Source organism: Cetorhinus maximus, chromosome 18 (assembly GCF_964194155.1).
Source record: "Cetorhinus maximus chromosome 18, sCetMax3.hap1.1, whole genome shotgun sequence".
Lineage (NCBI taxonomy): Eukaryota > Metazoa > Chordata > Chondrichthyes > Lamniformes > Cetorhinidae > Cetorhinus > Cetorhinus maximus.
This window is the reverse complement of record NC_135896.1, coordinates 79,757,094-79,779,800: the sequence shown is the minus strand read 5'-3', so window position 1 is coordinate 79,779,800 and position 22,707 is coordinate 79,757,094. Positions and strand designations below refer to the sequence as shown.

The following is a 22,707-nucleotide window of genomic DNA, read 5'->3' as shown; positions in this document are numbered from 1 at the left end:
GGAAACAATAACGATCAAAGCCATAAAATCTGTTCCTTGAACCAGAGCCATTATTTATAACCATGCTGCAGCTATACCACTCAGTTTATTTAGAGCATGATCATGTTTTTCATTAAAATAATCATTTGAAACCATAAAGTGCAGCATATTGAATAGCTTTTTATCCCCACAATAAAAACACGGCTCTTACTACTTTTTTGACATAACATTTTTAGTCTTTTTTCATGTTATTACGATCCAACTAGAAATGATTGGAAGCTACAAATAAGATGTTAAAGAGCTGCATGTGGCTTCGGAGCCACCGATTGCAGATCCCTGCTCTAGTCCTTGAATGGCCTGCTAAATAAATAGCCTTCCTTTATCTTATCTAAATCTGTCATAATCTTCTACATCTCCATCAAAGCTCCTTAATCTGCTTCGCTCCAAGGAGAACAAGCCCAGCTTCTCCAACCTAACCTTGTAGCTAGAATCCATCATCCCTGGAACTAACCTCCTCTGCACCCTCTCAAGGACCCTCACATTCTTCCTCATTTGTGATGACCAGAACTAGACGCAGTACTAGTTGAGGCCCAACCGGAGCTTTATGAAGGTTCAGCATTACTTCCTTGTTTTTGTACCAACACCTCTATTTATGAAGTCCAAGACCCTATATATATGCCTGGCTAACTACTCTCAAAATATCCTGCCACCTTCAAAGATCTATGTACATGAAGCCTCAGGTCCCTCTGTACTTGCGCACTCTTTACAACTGTGCCATTAAATTTGTATTGCCTCTCCCTATCCCTTCTGCCAAAATGCATCACCTCACACTAAACAGCTCCATCCTGTTCACCTCAATAACTTTGTTTTGCTCTCTCTCCTATTTGCATTCTTAACTTCTAACAGCCTACTCATTATTCCCTATCCTCTTCCCTCCACCAATGGCATCTGTTTTGCAGCCAACATGCCCTTGACCTCTAATTCCCTTTCAAAGCTCCTCTATCTTATCTTTACCCTCCATACTTTTAAAAACCTATTAAAGATTTTATTCAATTGTATTTTTGCCACAATCTTAGTTCTATTTTACCTGTGATCCCTAAAGCACCACAGGCTATAGGAATCTGTTATAATTGTAGATTTATTATCTGCATGTGATTCAGCTTTAATTTGTGGTAAATGAATTTTAGAGATTGTTATTCCCATAAAATTGAATTGACTTTGCTTCTATTCTCAGCAATGTGGAATCAGTGCTAATGATGTGAAAAAGCTGGAAGAGGCTGGTTTCCATACGGTGGAGGCAGTGGCCTATGCCCCAAAGAAGGAACTGCTAAACATCAAGGGCATCAGTGAAGCTAAAGCAGAGAAGATACTGGTAAGAGTGGAACTGTGTCCATTTCAAAATTCTTTTGAAAGTGCGTCCTGAAAAGTTTTTCTACCAAGGTGTTCCGCCTGAAAACTGTAATAACTGTACAGCTTAAAAAGTAAAGAAAATTCAGGATTTCATATGCTAGCTTTTTATGTAAAATATTCAGCACACGCATTTGACACTGAAAGCAGCTTATGTTGAGCACAGTCTTAATGTCAATGGCCTGGATCTTCTGAGGAGTTGCACTCATCGTCGAATTGTCGCTGCATTTGAACTTTGCTCTTACTCGATCCTTCCCAGCATTTCTTGCCGGGTCCTCTGAGCCTGGCTTTAACAGAAATGTAGAGAGCAGTGTCCTTTGGAGAGCTCCATTGCAGGGGATTAGAATTGTGGGGGAAGGCAGGACATGCCCGCTTTTTAAGCACTAGCTGTTGTATGTTACATTTATAGGCCAAGTTTGAATGTGAGTGAATGAGTAAGATGGTTGTGTGGGGAAGGTGGATGAGGTGGGTAGCTAGGCAGGTGGGTGATGGGGATTAGTCGAGTCTGGTTGTGGGGGAGTAGTTGGGTCTGGTCGGGGAGTGGTTTGTGGGGGGGAGTTGGAGTGGTCTGGTCAGGGGTTGGGGGGAGTTGGGTCTGGTCGGTGGGGTTAGTTGGGGCGGGGGAGTGCGTAGCGTGGTTGGGATGGGTAGCCGGGTCTGATCGGGGTGTAGTCGAAGGGTCAGGGGTATAGTCAAAGGGTCAGGGGCATAGTCAGGAGGGTGCCAAGGGGGGATTTGGTATAGTCAGTGTGAATGATTGGCGGGGGCGGCGGCGCAGAGTTACGCAGGAGTTAGGCTACAATTTTTCTGAGATGATTTTAGAGTCATAGGGAATCTAATTCAGGGGTACCTCTGTTTGAAGAAGGTAACTGCAGTCAAATGAGGGATATCTTGCATTTCAGCAAATATAAATTGGATTTGGTTGCTTGATACTGAGATATACTGTGGCCTTCCGACATGCCTCTTTGCTCTGTTAGTAACTAGATCTTAGTCATGAGTTACTAAAGCACAATTAATGTGGAGGGAAAATGTTTATTCTTGTTTGCTTTTGAGATATGCAATAGTGTGCAATAGAAAACTGATGAACAAAATTGCAGATGGGGGTAGAAGGATCAAGGGTTACTTCTGAAAATGCTGCAATGAAGTGATTTTTACCATCGGCATAAAGTAACTTAAGTTTAACTAGACCACTTATGTGGTTTTTAATCGCCAGTATAAATTACTTTGAAACAAGTAGCTGTCTGTTTGGTAAGAGAGCAAATTGTGATTATCCTCTTGGAGGAGGAGTGATCTCTTGTGATTAAGATGGCTTCAAGATCCTCCATGGTTGAAATCAAGTCAACTCTTTGCAGTAGACTTTGTAATCCAATACTTGAGCCAGGGACGTCCAGGAGATTAAGCAGCTGGCTCATTAACAGGAGTGGTAGATGGTCTGTAGGAACTGAATGATTTTTCTTATTATCTCTTTACCCTCCTTTTGTCCCTATATAACCCATCAAACCGTTGCCGCAGTGAGTAAAGTAATTCTGGCTTGACGAGTGTTGGGAAGCTTATTAATTTTTAATATTGGGCTATGTTATTTTAACTGGCTAAACTAATTTTATAGATCAGCATTCCCTCAGTACTATGTTAATGTGTTGTCTGAGATTATGTACTCAAGTCTTTGGAGTAGAGCTTGAACGCAACTTTGATTGAGAAGTGAGAATGCTGTTCAAGTGAGAACTAAAACCTGATACTTGGTGCCAGTAGAAGGTTTAAACACCATAAGCAACTGCAACAATTTGCATTTATATCACATCTTTAAGGTAGTGAAACACCTTGAGGTGTGCCATTGGAGCAATTATCAGATGCAAGTTGGCAGAGTCACATGAGATATTAGGGCAAATGACTAAAAGCCTGTCAAAGGAGGAGTGACTTGAAGGAAAAGAGATACATAGAAAGGTAAGGAGATTTAGGGAAGGAATTCCAGAGCTTAGGTCCTCGACAATTGAAATGGACGCTAATGTTTATTCTTGTTTGCTTTTGAGATATGCAATAGTGTGCAATAGAAAACTGATGAACAAAATTGCAGATGGGGGTAGAAGGATCAAGGGTTACTTCTGAAAATGCTGCAATGAAGTGATTTTTACCATCGGCATAAAGTAACTTAAGTTTAACTAGACCACTTATGTGGTTTTTAATCACCAGTATAAATTACTTTGAAACAAGACAGTGAAATAAATCAGGAGTGCACCAGAATTTGAAGAATGCAGCAGCCTGGTAGGGTATTAGGGATGGAGATGTTACAGGGATAGCAAGTGGTGAGGCTGTGGAGGGATTTGAGCTCAAAAGATAAGAATTTTAAAATTGAGGCTTGTTGGACTTTTTTATATTCTTGCATGGGATGTGGGCATCACTGGCTAGGCCAGCATGTATTGCCCATCCCTAATTGCCATTGAGAAAATGGTGGTGAGCTGTCGCCTTGAACTGCTGTAGCCCATGTGGCGTGGTTATACCCACGCTGCTGTTAGGAAGGGAGTTCCAGGATTTTGACCTAAATGACAGTAAAGGAACTATAGTTCCAAGTCAAAGATGGTGTGTGGCTTGGAGGGGAACTTACAGGTAGTGGTGTTCCCATGCATCAATTGCCCTTGCCCTTCTAGGTGGTAAAGGTCATCGGGCAGGACATATCCAGGGATGGTGACGGTGGTGTCTGGGACATTGTCTGTAAGGTATAATTCCATGAGTATGACTATGTCAGGCTGTCTCTTGACTAGCCTGTGGGACAGCTCTCACAATTTTGGTGCAAGCCCCCAGATGTTAGTAAGGAGGACTTTGTACAGGGCTGGGATTGCTGTTATCGTTTCTGGTGCCTAGGTCGATCTGTCCGGTTTCATTCCTTTTTGTAGACTTTGAAGCGGTTTTGATACAACTGAGTGGCTTGTTTAGCCATTTCAGAGGGCAATTACGAGTCAACCACATTGCTGTGGGTCTGCTGACCAGACCAGGTAAGGACAGCAGATTTCCTTCCCTAAAGGACATTAGTGAACCAGATGGGTTTTTACGACAATTGACAATGGTTTCATGGTTACCGTTACTGAGACTAACAAAAAGATGGATGAGGTTTTCGGCAACAGATGACTCAGGTAGGGGCAGAGATGGCTGATATTACAGAATTGGAGCATGTATTCTTTGTGATGGAAAGAATGTAGAGTTCGCAGCTCAGCCCAGGGTCAAATACAATGCTGGCTTTGCAAACAGTGTGGTTCATCTCTGATCGTGGCAAGAGGAATGGATAGAATCGGTGACAAGGGAACTGAGTTGGTGACAGGTTTTGGTCTGCCCAATGTCAAATTGGAGGAAATTTCTGCTCATCCAGTACTGGATATCAGGTCAGCAACCTGACAAATTAGTGGCAGTGGAGGCTTTTTTTTCATTCTTTAGGTTCATATATCTTGTTTTAAAGCTTAACTTGTTAATCTGGCCTTTTAACCAAATACAACCTTGTGTTTTTGCAGTTTCTGATAGCATGCAAAAAGCTGAGGCATTAGCAAAGATGGGTGATATTAGGCAATCTTGGCGAAGAAGACGATTTAAGGTCAGAAACTGAGCTCAGCGTCCAATAGGACGCCAAGGTTGGGAACAATCTGGTTCTGCCTCAGATAGTGGCCAGGTACAAAGGTGGAGTCAGTGGCTAGGGAACAATGTTTGTGAAGAGGACCAAGACACTGGTTTTAGTCTTGCCAGTATTTAATTGGAAGAAATTAATGCTCATCCAATAATAGATCTGGGACAAATCAGAGGCAATGGAGTGGTCATGACAGGTGGTGGTGAGCTTGAGCTGGATGTTGTAAGTATACATCTGGAACCTGATACTGTGGCTTTGAATGATATTGCCGAGGATATATTTGAGAAATAGAAGGGTGTCGAGGATAGATCCTTAGGACTTCCAAACGTAATGGTTTGGGAAAGGTAACCATTACAGGAGATGCTATGGCCACAATTGGAAAGATAGGAATGAAACCAGGGGAGGGAAGTCCTCCCCAGCTGGACAACTGAGGAGAGGTGTTGAAGGAAGATAGTGTCAGCTGTGTCAAAGGATGCAGACAGGTCAGGAAGGGTTAAGAGGAGTAATTCCTCATGATCGCAACTACATAGGATGCCATTTGTGACTTTGATGTGGCCAGGTTCAGTGCTTTGTTAGGGATGGAAACTTGATTGGAGAAGTTCAAATGTGAAGGTGCTGGGGAGAGATGGGCACTGATTTGGGAGGCAGCAAAAGATATAAGCAGTTTGGAGTGGAAAGGGAGCTTGCAGGCAGGGTGGTAGTTTGCAAGGACAGAAGGGGGGTCAAGGGTAAATTTTTTGAGGTGGTAATGATAGAAGATTTTAAAGGCCAGTGGGCAGTACCAAAGTTGAGGGACTTGTTTACAACATGAGATAACATGGGGTTAGGAAGGGAAGTTGAGTGATCAGTTTAGTGGATCAGGAGAGCAGGAGCTCTCAATGACAATGTGAGCTTCGAGGGGACATAAGGAGAGACAGGAGAGAAAATTATAACTTAAAAAGGAGGGAGGAACTTAAACCAATCACAAACACCAGGGAAAAAGTACTGGGAAAGCTTTTAGAACTAAAGATTGACAAGTCCCCCGGAGCTGATGGATTCCGTCCTGGTGTCTTTAAAGACGTGGCTGCAGAGATAATAGGTGCATTGGTTATGACTTTCCAAAGTTCCTCAGATTCTGGAAAGGTGCTAGTGGATTGGAAAATTGCTAATGTAACACAACTATTCAAGAAAGAAGGGAGACAGAAAGCAGGAAACTATAGGCCAGTGAACCAAACATCTGTCAAAGGGAAAATGCTAGTATCCATTATTAAGGAGGTAGTAGCAGTCATTTAGAAAATCATAATACAATCAGGCAGATTCAACATGGCTTTGTGAAAGGGACATTATGTTTGACTAATTTATTAGAGTTCTTTGAGGAAGTAACAAGCAAGGTGGATAAAGGGGAACCTAGATGTGGTGTACTTGGATTTCCAAAAGGCATTTGATAAGGTGCCACATCAAAGGTCAATACACAAATTAGGAGCTCTTGGTATACGGTGTAACATATTAACATGGATAAAGGATTGGTTAGCTAATAGGAAGCAGAGAGGAGGGATAAAAAGGTCATTTTTGGGTTGGCAAGCTGTGATTAGTGGAGTGCTATGGCCTCAACTATTTGCAATCTAGATCAATGACTTGGATGAAGTGACCAAATGTATGGTAGCTAAGTTTGCTGACAATACAAAGAAAGGTAGGAAAGTAAATTGCAAGAGGACATAGAGTCTACAAAGGGATTTCGATAGGTTAATTGAATGGGCAAAAATTTGGCAGATGGAGTGTAATGCTGGAAAATGTGAACTTGTCCACTTTGGCAGGTGGAGTACAAAAGCCGTATATTGTTTGAATGGCGAGAGACTTCAGAGCTCTACAGTACAGAGGGATCAGGGTGCCTTGGTACATGGGTCAAATGGTTGGTAAGCAGTTGCAGCAAGTGATTAGAAAGGCAAATGGAATTGGTCGGTTGGCATTTATTGCAAGGGGAATAGAGTATAAAAATTAGGAAGTGTTGATGTAGCTGTATAGGGCCTAGTTAGATCGCATCTAGAGTACTGTGTCCAGTTTTGGTCTCCTTACTTAAGAAAGGATATAATTGCATTGGAAGCAGTTCAGAGAAGGTTCACTCAACCAATTCCTGAGATGAAAGGGTTATCTTATGAGGAAAGATTGAGCAGGTTGGACCTATACCCATTGAAGTTTAGAAAAATAAGAGGTGTTCTTACTGAAACATATAACTTGACAGGGTGGATGCTGAGAGGATGTGGAGATGGGGGGCAGTGTAAAACTAGGGGGTACAGTTTAAAAATAAGGGGTGTCCCATTTAAGATGGAGGTCAGGAGAGTTTTGCCTCTGAGGGTCGTCAGTCTGTGGCATTCTCTTCCCCTGAGAGCAGTGGAGGTCGGGTCATTGAATATATTCAAGGCTGCATTAGATAGACTTTTGATCGACAACCGAGTTGAGGGTTATGGGGGATGGACAGGAAAGTGGAGTTGAGGCCAAAATCAGATCAGCTGTTATCTTATTGAATGGAGGGGCAGGCTTGAATGACTTACTCCTGTTCCTAATCCTTGAGAGAAACTAGGGAATGATGCAAGTTCAGGGTGATAGAACAGCAAAATATTGCTTTCCTCCATCTTGTGATTTCATTGAAGCTTGCACTAAACCAACTGTTGGTGGCAGTAAGTGGCCATTGTTAGTGGGTTTCATACTGTAGTTAATGTGGGGAATGTTATACATATTTTCACAGACTAACTTTAATGTAAAATGTTTTAAATATCAACTCTCCCAAATGTAGTCTAAATGGAGGATGCTGCATGTGAAAATGTTGAATTTTTTTCACAAGTGGAAGGTTATTGCACAATCTTGAAGAATGAATTCATGAACAAGTAAAATGTGACTCAATCAATAGTGGAATGAACATGATATTCAGTAACTCCATATGTGAATTTTGTGAGTCATGCTAAATTTAACAAACTTATGTGCTTTATCGGCCTGGTTTGCATGTTACAAGACATGTAGCAGTCCAGAAATGCCTGGGGCTTATTCTTTGCAGTGGTGCTCATTCTTTATCAGTCGGTTTATGTTTCTTAAATGGCATGCAGCAATAGTGTTTGCTCACATGTCCTAACTATTACAACTTCATATTGCTAGGATGATTTGTGTTTCTGTTTCATTTATATGCTCCCTGCCCAGTTTGGGGGTTTGTAAAGTTTGCAGGGCTGCTGCGTAGCATCATGGGTTTTTCTAATTTTCAGATGACTTGTGCTGAGGTTAGTTTCAGTTAAATTGTTACCAAATTAATTTTTACTCTAAATCTCTCCCCTCCCCATCTTTCCTAAAAACGTTGATTCTTTCTAGAATGTGTTTTCAGAAGTCTGATGTCTTGTTGAAAGGGTCTTTTTTTTTAGGACAAAGTAATGAATGTGGTTTTACCAAGATATGTGCCTGGGCTGCTCATGTTGACAGACTATTTAAACATTCTCTGAAGGGCATCACTGCCAATGTGATTTTTATAGGGTACCAATGCACATGCTTTTCCAGCAGGAATCATAGCTTAGAGACCAGATGATAACAGTGACTTTATGTGACTTTGTAAAAAGGTTGAAAGCGATTCGGCAGCTGTGTTACATTTTTCTCAATTTTTATTTCCATCGGAGAGATTTAGAACAGTTAGCCGATTTGCTGTTGCTCACTTCACACCATTAAAGTTAGAATTACCTCTAGTAGTGAAAACTGTGATGATTTATATAATTTTTCCTTGCCTTGTCCAGGGTTACTCATGCCAGTTATAATACTGAAACTGTTGTCAGATGGCACAATTAACTTGAAAGCTTGAAATATATTTTGTGATATGATGGGTATGCATTATGTGGCCTGGAACTTGTAAAAGTATAGAAAGAAATGAGAAAGTATTGGGAGCTTGATTTGTGTTTTTTCAGCATACTGAGCTGCAATTAAAAAAAATTTAAATTTTGCCTGCTGGTTGTGGGCACCGTGCCAGTGGCACTAATTACAGGAAATACCAGTAATACTTGTTGTATCATTTTAATTTAAAAAGACCACATAACTTAAAAATGCTAATTATTGAAATTAAGTTGGGAGTTATTGAGCTGCGTGGGTTCTTGTGCCAATCTGACTGGAGTTAGGTTGTAATGCAAAAAACACACAGCCCACAGCAGTAGTGCTGTGCAACTATTTGTTGAGATAATCCAGCCCATTTTTTTGAAAGGCTACCTGTAGCTTGTGGAGGTTTGGCTGTGAGTTAAGGGGTTAGAGATTGAAACTGTGGAGAGAGGGGAGTGAGTTGAGAATCTGAGTTTGTGCTTAATTCTGGCGTTGTTTTGTTTTGCTGGGGAAGAAGAGAAGCTGGGGCTAACTTTTTTTCTCAAGAATCCCATCTATTTGTATAAAAATCATACTCCTAAGTCCTTGAACATGCTGTCACTCCCCAAACCTGTTTCCATCTTTCCCGGAACTCCATGTTTGAGTCCTTCCAGACAGGTTTCCACCCTGCTACAGTAGTAAAATAGCTCTTAATAAAATCAAAAATGACATTGTATGTTACTGTGACAAAGGTATACCTTTCCTCCTCATCTCTCTCGACCTGTCTGCAGCCTTTGACATGGTTGACCACATAAGCCTGTTCCAACGCACCTCCACTGTTGTCCAGTGGGTGAAATTGCTTTTACCTGGTTTCATTCTTAATCTACATAATTATAGTCAGGGAATCACTTGAAATGGCTTCTCTTCCTCCCACACCATTGCCTCTGGTGTTTCCCCCTCCCCCACCTCCCCACTCAAGGATCTCTCCTTGGCCCCCTCCTATTTCTTATCTACATGCCACCCTGGTGACATTATCCAAAAGCACAGTGTTAATACTTGCATGCATTCTGACGACACCCTGCTCTACCTCACCACCATCTCACTTGACTCCTCCATTGTTGTTAAATTATCAGACAGCTTATCTGTCATCCATGGATGAGCAGAAATCTCCAATTAACTGTCGGGAAGACTGAAGCCATTGTTTTCCATCCCCACTCCAAACTTCATTCCTCTCCCTGGCAACAGTCTGAGATTAAACCAGTCTGTTCGCAACTGAGATGAGCTTCTGACCTCATATTTGTGCTATCACTAAGACCGCCTCTGTAACCTTGCCTGACCATGCCCCACCTTAGTTCAACTGCAGCTGAAACCCTCATTTGTTACCTCTGGACTTGATTATTCCACTGCACTCCTGACTGGTCTCCCACATTCTATCCACTGTAAACTTGAGGTCATTCATGCCTGCGTCTTAATTCTCTCCAAGTCCCATTCACCTATCACCCCTGTGCCTGCTGATCTGCTCTAGCTCCCAGTCAAACAACATTTTGATTTTAAAATTCTCATCCTTGTTTTCAATCATTCAATGGCCTTGCCCCTCTCTATCCTTGTAAGTCTTCTAATTTTGACCTTTTGAGCATCCTCGGTTCTAATTGCTCCACTGTGGTGACCGCGTCTTCAGTTGCATGGACCCTGAGTTTGTAATACCCTCCTTGCACTTTCTGCCTCTCTACCTCTTTAAGACACTCCTTAAAACCTACCTTTTTGACCAAGCTTTTGGCCATCTGATAATGTTCCTGTGAAGCACTGTGGGACATTTTATTACATTAAAGGAGCTATATAAACATAGGTTGTCGTTATGCCTTGCGCTTGCTATCCCCTAATTTCTGTGAACTTTTTCATGTCTACATTTCTTATGGAAACTTCCTATGTAAACATTTATAATGGGATTCTTAAGAAAGCATTTTATAATGGGTAAAATTCTATGTTAATATTTCATGTCACCTTCTAGTTTTTTTTTATTCATTCAGGGGATGTGGGCGTTGTTGTCTGGGCCAGCATTTATTGCCCATCCCTAGTTGCCCTTGAGAAGGTGGTGGTGAGCTGCCTTCTTGAACCTGTAGTCCATGTGGTGTAGGTACACCCACAGTGCTGTTAGGAAAGAAGTTCCAGGATTTTGACCCAAAAGAACAAGTCGAATCACTCAATGCTTTTTGGAAAAGAAAAGTTTATTCGTGTTATTTCCTTAATGAAATTTCTAATGTCTAGAATAAGGTTTTTATATTTAGAATCCTAAAAGATGCGTCACAAAAAAAGGTCATTTAAACAAGTCTGTGCTGGCTGTTAAACTGGAACTATTCACCTGTTTCCTATTCCTAACTCTTCCTTCAGATCCATTTGTATTTCTTGCAATCCTTGTCCAACCATGCAAAGTTAGCTTCTAGCTTCCTCCTAAGGCACATGAGCAAAACTGTCCTGCCACACCTACTGTTACAGCCATCCTTGTGCCAGCAAACCAATTTTGTCTTCCTTGACTCTTCTTTCCATCCTTACTTTAATCAGTCTCAGGCTAGTCATGTCGCTGATTCCTGTTCTGATTTCAGAATCCATTGTCCTAATTGTTCCCATGAACGTACAGTCTCTACACTATATCCCTCAACAGGATGGTTTCTGGGATCTGCACTTCTTCCTTGGAAAGCTGCCCAATCAGTACCCAAGCACCAACCTTCTATGAAAGCAAAATACTGCAGATGCTGGAAGTCTGAAACAAAAACAGAAAATGCAGGAAAAACTCAGCAGATCTGGCAACATCTGTGGAGAGAGAAACAGAGTTAACATTTCAAGTCCATATGACTCTTCAGAGCTAAAGAGAAGTCGAAATGTGACGGATTTTAAACTGTTTAAGAGGGGTGGAGCAGGTGGAGCAAAATAGAAAGTCAGGGGAGCTAAGGAGAGATTGACAAAGATGTCATAGACACAAGACAAAGGGAGTGTTAATGGTAGTGGTTAGGGCTAAAGAAGGTATTAATAGTGGCATAAAGGTAAGAAAGCAGAATGTGTTAATAGAACAAGGGTCAGCACTCTGTGAAAGAACAACATAGAACAAATGACGGTTGGCCCTTTTGGGGAAGGGCGGTGGTTGGGGGAAAAGGATAAAAAAAGGGATTTTTAAAGCAATGAATAAATATAAAAATAAGTGAATAAAAAATAAAAATAAATTTTAAAAAGCAGTGAAAATGAAGGAGAAAGTTCACGGTCTGAAGTTGTTGAACTCAATGTTAAGTCCGGAGGGTTGTGAAGTGCCTAATCAGAAGATGAGGTACTGTTCCTCCAGTTTATGTTGGGCTTCACTGGAACATTGCAACAGGCCAAGGACGGAGAATGGGTGAGGGCAGAGGTGCGGGAGATGGGTCGGACACAGTAGAGGGGCCTGTCAACCACAGTGGGGGAACCCTTGGTTAAAGAAAAAGGAAGCGCTGTTTTAGAAGGTGGCATTATTTGAACAGAGGCGATGGAGGCAGAGGAACTGGAAGAATGGGATGCAGGGTGTGAGGAACTTGTATTGAATGTTGGTAGGCAGTCTATCACCAGAAATGGAGACAGAGGTCAAGGAAGGGAAGGGAAGTGTTAGACATAGACCACGTGAAGGTGAGAGAGAGGTGGAAACTGCACGCAAAATCAATGAATTTTTCCAGGTCCAGATGAGAGCATGAAGCGGCACCGATACAGTCATCGATATACCAAAGAAAAGAGTTGTGGGAGGTGTCCAGAGTAGGACTGGAACAAGGAATGTTTCACGTACCCACAAAAAGACAGGGGCCCATGCGGGTACCCATACCCACATCTTTTATTTGGAGGAATGAGACAAGGTAAAGAAGAAATTGTTCAGTGAGAGAGATGAGGTCAGTGGCAGTCCTGGAAACAATGGCTTGATATTCGGTGGTGAGATTACGGTCCAGTGGGGAGTTGGAAGAAGTGTCTGAGAGTAGGTTTTAACAAAGATCTATTTGAAGCTTACTGATTCCTACAATCACCTGGATTATGTTTCTTCTCACTCAGCTTTTTGTAGCGACTCTATCCCTTTCTCCCTCTCCATTACAGTTGTCAGCTCTGATTAGACACCCTCCTAGAGATTTAGTCCCGTGACGTTCGATTATGTGATTGTCATGAAACTATAATTTTCATAATGTTATTGTGATTTATTGTAAAGTTAGGTAAATAGTGGGGTTTGGATTAGTTTCTCTGTGGATGTGTGTGTGTTGGGTATGTAATTGAATTGGAGACAGCTGCCCTGGAGCTTTTGAGTTATCTAAAGGGAAGCTCGGTTTGAAATGCAAAATGCGTAAACATGGCTGAAGTTTTAGAATGTGAGGTGTAAAGAAAATTTGCATTTTCAGATAAATGAGGTTAGTTTGAATTTCAAAGAGATGGTAAGATGTTACACCTAGCCAAAAGAAGCTAAGTCAAACAGTGTTTAATTTTCCCAAAAAGGTTACTGATAAAATTAGTACTATGAAAAGATTTATATTCTGAGAAAAGTAAAGCTGCAAAGACATGTTGGAACAATGGAATTTACATTAAAAAGGGAGAAACATGTATAAAGGAGATGAGGTTATATGTAAGGGGCAAGGAATTCTAAAATGTAACACAAGTGTGAAAAGCCTCCAGCCACTGTGGATCAAGTTGCTGTCTACAGGAACCAAAGCTAAGAAAATTCACTTTGATTATCACTGTCCAGGGTATTATGCGCTTTGCCTGGGTTTGTTGAAATCTACTTTCTTTTACCGTTGCCTTAATGGAGATGTAACTGGGAGCCGGATTAATTAGGGGATTTAGGAGTTATCATAGTAGTAACTTGTAGACCTATATATGTGCTTAAAAATCTTTTCTTTTATTAATAATTGTTTAATTTAGTTTTGTAAAAATCTTCTAAGTCTCGGTGGACTTGTTACTACTGAATTCAAGGCACACATTTCGAAATAAAATACAAATTGCAAAACAGTTGTGGTAGCTATTTAAAGTTTCCCTCTGGGTTTTGAGCAGCTTGGCATTTACCACCCACTGTGCCATAACAGTGATGCTTAATCATGTAACAATTTCCCACTGTTTACAAATGTTGAAGCATTTAGCTCAGTTGAGTGTCTCTAGCACCAAGCACCAGATAAAATATTTGGATTTATTGCAATACACATATTATAGACCAAATGGCGGCCGCCTCTACCTTACATCTTTCTCTGAGACAAATAACATAATTTATAAATCACAGAGGACACGAATAGAAATATTTAAGGATATAAATGTTTAAATAAAATTTCTCTTGTGATGTTTCCACAGCATTGACAAACATCAAGTAAAAACCATAGATTCAACAAAAGCATCATTGCTGTATGTAACTTCCAACTAAAATTTTTGTACTATTGTGACTTTTTACAATATGCAGCAAGTTATTAAGAATAATAAATTGAAAATCAAACTTCATTCAATTCGATACTCCCACACCCCATCACCGAAGCCCAGCGTCAGGGATGCAAGGCTCAGTCCAAATTTCCCAATACAAGTTACACTAAACCCTAGATTTCTCCACCACGTTGAGGATAGACACAAGGATTTCCTCATGCTGCCAGACAGTAGTGTCTCCTCCCCAATGCAAAAACCCCATGACTCTGTTCAGCCCCAACTAGTACTAACCACAATGGCTACACCAGGGCTGCTTTTTTTAAAAAAAAAAAGGACACTTACATCAGTTTGGTACATATTGCATGCCACCAAATAAGATGATGACACATAACAAGTAATAAAAACAGCATTTGACCTATTCAGTCCATTTAATTAGACAGCTCATGAAAATCAAATAAGTAATTCTCTTGAGTGATGTTGTATTGTCCTGGCACTAGCATGTTTTGTAAATGCATGATCATATAAACAAAGAGATAAAAACAAAAAGCTAAAAGCTACTGCGGATGCTGGAAATCCAAAACAAAAACAGAATTACCTGGAAAAACTCAGCAGGTCTGGCAGCATCGGTGGAGACCAGCTTATATTTCACCTCTCTCCTAACTATACTCAGTTCTGCCGAAGGGTCATGAGGACTCGAAACGTTAACTGATTTCTTCTCCACCGTTGCTGCCAGACCTGCTGAGTTTTTCCAGGTAATTCTGTTTTTGTTTTGTATCATATAAACAAAGTGGGCTAAGTACACCAAGGGCAGAAAATTATTGCTAAAACCAATATTTTATCAAATTTTAGTCTTTGAATCCAATATTGAACTCCTGAAAACTGAGAGATAAAAATCCAGTTTCTGGATTTAATTATGGTCCTAAGGGCATTTCTGTGCCCATGTCAGTAAATGTTTACTGTTGGCAGATGATTGTGGACTTGTGGACTTTTGTATTTATAAAGGAAATTTATAGCTTTTATTAACACTTCATTATAAGCTTTGTGGTTAAAGTTGAATGTTCTCCCATATTGCACAGCTGCTACCCTGTTGCATCTTTGTTTTCTTTTTACTTTAGGCTGAAGCAGCTAAACTTGTGCCGATGGGCTTTACTACAGCTACAGAGTTCCACCAGAGGCGCTCAGAAATTATTCAGGTCACAACAGGGTCAAAGGAACTTGATAAACTTCTACAAGGTATAAATTATAATTTTGTTCAAAAGTTTCTGTGTTGGGACCATGAGGGAAGAGGCATTGAAATAATTGAAGCAACACCAGTTGCCCCATCCTATTCTTTTCTTGCCCTGAACATCTCCCGGGGCTGATCTCATAAACCTCCTTCCAGTCGCTCTCAGTTTTGAACCTCTGAACTTTGCCCATAGACAGATTATCACTGCTCCTCTCCACATTTCCCTTCAGAATGTAGGTTCGCTTGCTAAAAGAGCCCTTGCCATCTATGAGCTTATTGTGGACGATCATACTAACATCATGGCCTTGATGGGGCAATGACTGAGAAGTGATGATTTTCCTGTTTAATTGAGCTTTTTCTAGGCTATATCTTCCACCATTTGCTTAGCTCAAACCATTGCAACTTCTCCTGGCAATCCCTCTAAACATTATCACCTTTTTCCACTGTTCACACCTCTCATTTAAAATCCTTGTTCTGTACTGTTCACCCAAATGTCACTCCAAATTCCTTAGCTATCTTTCCTGCTTTCCCCCCTCTTCCTCTGTAATGAGCAACTTCTCATCCTCTGATATTTTAGCCTCCTTGTCAACTCCTATTCTCTCTCCTCTGAGTTTACTGCCCCTCCTTTCCTCTCATATAAACTTTCCTACTCACATATACTGTCAACTCCTCAATCTTGTTACCCATATTGTTATTGTCAGTGATAAGACAATCTCTGATCATTTCCTTGTTTCACTCTCTACCCACATTCCACCTGCAACCCCTGCCCCCTCCCAAGCCCACTTTTTTCTGTGTCTGACCCAGAGAAACTGTCCCTTAGGTCACACCACTGCACTCTTGTTATGGCACAGTATATGGTAAATGCTGAGCTGCTCAAACCCCAGAGGAAAACTTGAAACAGCCGCCACAACTGTTTTGCAATTTGTATTTTAATTTGAGATGCATGCCTTGAATTTGGTAGTAAGAAGTCCACCCAGACTTAGAGGTTTTTCACAAAACTAAATTAAACATTTATTAATTAAATAAAAGATTTTAAGCACATGCACAGGTCTACAAATTACTACTATAATAACTCCTAGATCCCCTAATTAATCTGGCTCCCAGTTAAAACCCCTGTTAAGGCAACAGTGAAACAAAATATAAGTTTAACAGACCCAGACAAAGCACACAATACCCCGGACAGTGATATTCAAAGTGTGTTTTCTTAGCTTCAGTTCCTGTAGACAGCACTTGATGCACAGAGGCTGGAGGCTTTTCACACTTGTGTTAGACCTTAGAATGCCTTCCCCCTTACACATAACCTCATCTCCTTTATACGTGTTTCTCCCTTTTTAATGTAAATTCCATTGTTCTAATATGCCTTTGCAACTTTCCTTTCTCACAATTCAAATCCTTTCAATAGCAATAACCTTTGGGAAAAATGAACATACTGTTTGGCTTAGATTCTTATAGCTAGGTGTAACATCTTACCATCTCTTTGAAATTCAAACTAACCTAATTGATCTAAAAATGCAAATTTTCTTCACACCTCACATTCTAAAACTTCAGTCATGTTTAACGTATAGCATTTCAAACCTAGCTTCCCCTTTGATAACTCAAAAGCCACACACACGCGCACACACACTATCCAAACCCCGCTGTTAACCTACCTTTACAATAAATCACAATGTTATGAAAATTATTATATTTTCATGACACTCTCAAATTCACAACTATCCAACCTTCAGCCTTTAATTTATTGTAACATCAGGGCAACTACTGGTTTCCTAAATTACACATTCTCAATCACCTTTGACGCCCTTGTCCCCACTAGAACTATTATTCATTCCTGCCCTAATCGTTCCCCCGATGTAACCCTCATCTCCACTTCATTAAGTCCAAGGAAGGCAAACTTAAACATCTTTGGTTAAAAACATATTTAATCATTGTTTGCCATATCTGACTAGACTGCTTAAAATATTATCGGCCAATGCTCCCATCACTAAAACTGCCCACTATTCAAAGTTCATCAGGAAGGCAAAGATAATTCTGGCTTCTCTTCTCCACCACTAACTGTTGTCTTTAACCCTTCTTCCCTGCTTCCTCCACCCCCAGCTCTGACAATAAATGCAATCATGGACTTTTATTTTCCACAGATTGAGGCTATCTGTTTAACTGCCTCAGCTGCTTTCCTCCTTCCACTATCCCCACCAGGCCTAACTTCCTCAAAGTTCCCCTTTGCCCTAACTTTGAATTTGTATCTTTGTCTTGTTTCTTTCCTACCTCCACATATGTTTTCTCTGAGCTCATATTGTTGATGAAACCTGCCTCTTACTCTCTCAACATTATTCCTACCAAACTGTTGACCATTCTGCTTCCCTTCCTGGCTCCCATGTTAGCTAACATTATTAAAGGTGTTGTCTTCTCAGAAACAACCATCCTGTCCTTCCTCAAAAAAAGCCAACTCTTGACCCTTGCAAACTACCTCCCTTTCCTCCTTAGTCCTTGAATGAATTGTTGCCTCACAAATCCATTCCCTAAGCCAATTTACCTGTGTCTCCACTGATAATCCAGACATTGTAACCCTTGGGAGTTTGTGGACAATGAGACAGCATCGAGTGAACATATCTGCAGTCTCTATTTCCAACTTTAATCAGTCTCCGGCTAGAGTTCGAGTTGGAGATGCTGCTGACATGGAGGGATGGGATGGGGGTTGGTGCAAGGAGCAGCATCTGAACAGTTTGCTTCACACCTCAGAAAAGGATTGATGTAATCTCTGGTGTGCTAATTGCAAGGAACCCAAGTGAGATAGAGAACAAGGATCTGCAGAAACTGATCCTATTCCACAAACACAATTTACATACTACCTGTGAGGATAAGGACAACAACTATCGGAAGGATAGCTAGAGTGCTGACCATAGCATCTTAAAGCAGGAGGTGGTCCCAAGTATTTGTAGGGGATTCCATAATTAGGAGGTTGGTATGTTGCGCAACTGGTGCCAGGGCAAGGGAAATCTTGAGCCATTTTGAAAGGGAGGGAGGATCCTGTCATTGTGATCCTTGTCGGAACCAACTACACTGGAAATAGTAGGAAAGAGGTCTGAAGAAGAGACATATGGACTCAAAACGTTAACTCTGTTTCTCTCTCCACAGATGTCAGACCTGCTGAGTTTTTCCAGCATTTTTTGTTTTTATTATTATAGGAAAGAGGTCTTTTTGGGAGAGTAGCAGGAACTAGGAGCTAATTAATTAACAAAATCTCAAGGGTTATAATGTCTAGATTATTAGCTGAGACATGGGCAAATTTGCATAATGATAAACATGAAGGTGAAAAGCTGACTGAAGGTTGGTGGGAGGAGGGGGTCCTTTTTGTGATTCACAGGCACCAGTATAAGAAAGAACTGTACTATTGGGACAGGCTCCACTGGAACCAGGCAGGCACCTGGGTCTGAGCAGAAAGGATAAATAGGGTGGTCAACAGGACTTCAAACTAGTAAGGGAGAGGCATGCAAGGAGGTGCTTGGGTGTAAAAGCCAGTATTAATAGCTTCAAAATAACCAAAAGGGAACAGAGTAGTGTAACAGTTTGAAATTGTGCTTTAGGCATTGCAGATAAAGGGAATACTAAAAGATGTAAAGTAATTAAAACAAGAGAGAAATAAAACGTTTGAGTAGAAGTTCAAGTCAGGGCATCTGGCCCAATTAAGTGTTCTTAATACAAATGCATGGAGTATAAAGAACAAATTGAATTGCAGGTGCAAATTCAACTTGGAGGATAGCACATGATAGTTATTACTGAAATATGGCTGCAAGATGGTTGGGACTGGGAGCTAGATATACCAGGTTATATTAGACTTAGCTAGAGGGAGTCAGGAGAGGTAGCAGCAGAGAGGGGGACCTGCTTGGGAACTTCAGGGGTCAGTGTGCATTGAGTTTGAACAAAAATCAAGCAGTGACATCATAGGAAAGCTGTAAGTTGATTGGTTGGTGACTAAGTGCTGTGTGAAAGTGTCTGCTGGAATTTAGAAAAATGTAATTTTTAAAATAATCCTTAAGTAGCTGGCTTATAATTAATTGAGAGACATGAGCAGAAGGGAAGGGAGAAACTAGTGAGTCCACTGTTTATTTTATTCTTAAGTGGTAGAGTTTATTGGATCACGAAGGATTGAATTAGTGCACTAGGTGGTGGGGAGAAGAGGCACTAATTTAATTTTTAAAAAATTAAAATAATTACTTAATTAAGACATAATAAGAATGGTAGGGCAGGTGATGTGTTGTGAATGCAGAAAGCGGGAGCTCCTGGATGCCAGTATGATCCAGGGCAAATATGTCTGCAGTAAGTGTTTGCAACTCAAGCTTCGGCTCGGAGTCATTGAGCTGGAGGCTGAGCTGCAGACACTGCAATAGGAACAGGAATAGGTCATTTAGCACATCGAGCCTGCTTCGCTATTCAATTAGATCATGGCTGATCATCTACCTGAATGCTGCTTTCCAGTGCTATCCCCACATCCCTTGATGTCATTAATCCCGATTTCTGTCCTGAACATGGTCAATGATTGAGCTTCCACAGCACTCTGACATAGAAAATTCCAAAGATTGAGTGAAGAAATTCTTCCTCATCTCAATCTTAAATGGCCTATACCTTATTCTGAGATTATATCCCCTCTTTCTAGACTCACCAGCCAGGGGAAACCTATCTATATCCATCCTGTCAAACCCTATAAGTAATTTGTAAGCTTCAAGAGATCACCACTCATTCTTCGAAACTCTAGAGAATACAGGCCCAGTTTCCTCAATGCCCCCTCATAAAATAATCCTGCCATCCTAGGGATTTTTCTGGCGAAGCATTGTTGCACTCCCTGTATGGCAAGTATATCCTTCCTTAGATAAGGACACCGAAACTGTACAAAATACTCTAGGTACGGTCTCACCAAAGCTCTATACAATTGCAGCAAGACATCTTTAATTCTGTATTCAGATCCCTTTGCAACAAAGGACAACATACAATTTGCCTTCCTTATTGATTGATGCACCTGTATGCTAGCTTTTAATGACTCATGAACAGTTCCCTTTGGACATCAACATTTCCCAACATCTTGCCATTTAAGAAATATTCTGTCTTTTTGGTTTTTCTACTAAAGTGGATAACTTCACATTTATTCATATTATATTCAACCTGCCATGTTCTTGCCCATTCACTTAGTCTGTCCAAGTCCTCTTGAAGCCTCCTTGCATCTTCCTCACAATTTACATTCCCACCCAGTATGGTGTCATTAGCAAATTTGGAAATATTACAACTGGCCCCCACATCCAGATTATTTATATAGATTGTGAACAGCTTTGGACCAAGCACTGATCCTTGCAGTACCCCACCCATAACAACTTGCAATCCTGACAATGACCCATTTATTCCTACTTTCTGCTTTTTGCCTGTTAACCAATTCTCAATCCATACCTGTATATTAGCCCCAATCCCATGCACTCTTAATTTTGCTTACTAATTCCCTGTGTGGGACTTTATCAAAAGGCTTCTGAAAATCCAAATACACTACACCCACTGGTTCTCCTGCTACAAGTAACACCCTCAAAAAACTCCCAATATGTTTGTTGAACATGATTTCCCTTTCATAAATCATGTTGACTCTGCCCAATTTTACCATTACTTCTTAAGTGTCCAGTTATCACATCCTTTTTAGACATTTTCCCTACTACTGGCATCAAACTAACAGCTCTGTAGTTTTCCATTCTCCCTCTCCCTCCCTTCTTAAGTAGTGTGGTTACATTTGCTACTTTCCAGTCTGCAGGAATCTTTCCAGAATGTATAGAATTTTGAATGATAACCACTATCTCTATAAACACCTAGCATGCATAAGGGAGCCTGGACACTTTATTCCAGGAGGTAATCACATCCCTTAGGATAGGAATGTAGTGGTAATGAGGAAAGTCAGTCAGAGGGATATACACAGTTGAGAGCAAGAGTCCACAAGGCTGTGTTACCTGCTTGGTGCCAGGTTTTGGGACATCTGCTCTGGGCTGGAGAGGATCTTGCAGTGGGAGGGGGAGGATCCAGTGGTCATGGCCCATGTTGGCACCAATGACATAGGTAGAATGAGGAAAGATTTCTGCTCTGGGATTATGAGCAGCTAGGGGCTAAAATAAAAAGCAGAATGTCAAAGGTAATAATCTCGGGATTATTACCTGAGCCACGAGCAAATTGCTGTAGGGTAAATCAACATAATGAGTTAAATACAAAATACTGTGGATGCTGGAAATCTGAAATAAAAACAGAAAATACTGGAAAAACTGGCAGCATCTGTGGTAAAGGAAACAGTTAACGTTTTGAGTCTGCATGATTCTGAAGAAGAGTCATACGGACTCGAAACGTTAACTCTGTTTCTCTCTCCACAGATGTTGCCAGACATGTTGAATTTTTCCAGCATTTTCTGTTTTTATTAAAGAGTTAAATGTGTGGCACAAAGATTGGTATGGGAGAAATAGATATTGATTCATGAGGCAATGGAACCAGTATGGGGAAAGTCGGAGCCGTACCGTTGGTATGGTCTTCACCTGACCTGTGGCAAGTCGTATAACTAGGGCGGTAGAGAAGGCTTTAAACTAAATAGTGGGGGCGAGAGATGAAGTGTGGGTAGACGTCATAATTTCAAGAGTGATGACAAAGCAAGAGAGCAAGTTGCAGTCAGGGGAATGATAAACAGAGGATGGCAGGAAGGGACAGAGCATATAAACTTAAGAGTAAGCCTGCAGATAAGGCTAGAGGTTGCGAAAGTCAGAAAAGGACAGAACTAAAGGCTCTATATTAAATGAACATGGAATTCTTAACAAAACGGATGAATTGAGAGCTCAAATATAAATAAATATGTTTGATCTGATGGCCATTGCAGAGACATGGCAGCAAGATGACAATGGCTGGGGTGTGAATAATCAGAGGCATATGACATTTCGGAAGGACAGGAAGCTAGAAAAAGGTGGAGGGGTAACTCCGTTAATTAAGGATGGCATTAGTACATTAGAGAGGGATGACTTTAGTTCTAAAGATCAAGATGTGGAATCAGTTTCGGTAGGGATGAGAAAAAGTAAAGGTAAGAAGTCATTTGTAGGAGTATTTTATCGACCCCTAATAGTAATCACACTGTAGGACAGAGTATAAAGGAGGAAGGCATGATAATAATCATGGGTAATTTTAACCTACATATGGATTGGATGAATTAGATTGGCAAAGGTAGCCTGGAAGATGAGTTCATAGTGTTTTGGGCTCTTTCTTAGAGCAGTATGTTTGACAGCCAGCCAGAGAGCGGGCT

At 40.9% G+C, this 22,707-nt stretch overlaps 1 protein-coding gene across 2 annotated transcripts in view; it reads left to right on the top strand.

The window, feature by feature from the left end:
- The window catches only part of rad51 (RAD51 recombinase), a 121,860-nt gene that overhangs the window by 36,750 nt on the left and 62,403 nt on the right, over nucleotides 1–22,707 (top strand). For both annotated transcript variants that reach the window (XM_078563029.1, XM_078563030.1), the window contains exons 3-4: nucleotides 1,214–1,351; nucleotides 15,301–15,418. In XM_078563029.1, the coding sequence (XP_078419155.1) occupies nucleotides 1,214–1,351; nucleotides 15,301–15,418 (256 nt within the window). The remainder of the gene's footprint in view (nucleotides 1–1,213; nucleotides 1,352–15,300; nucleotides 15,419–22,707) is intronic.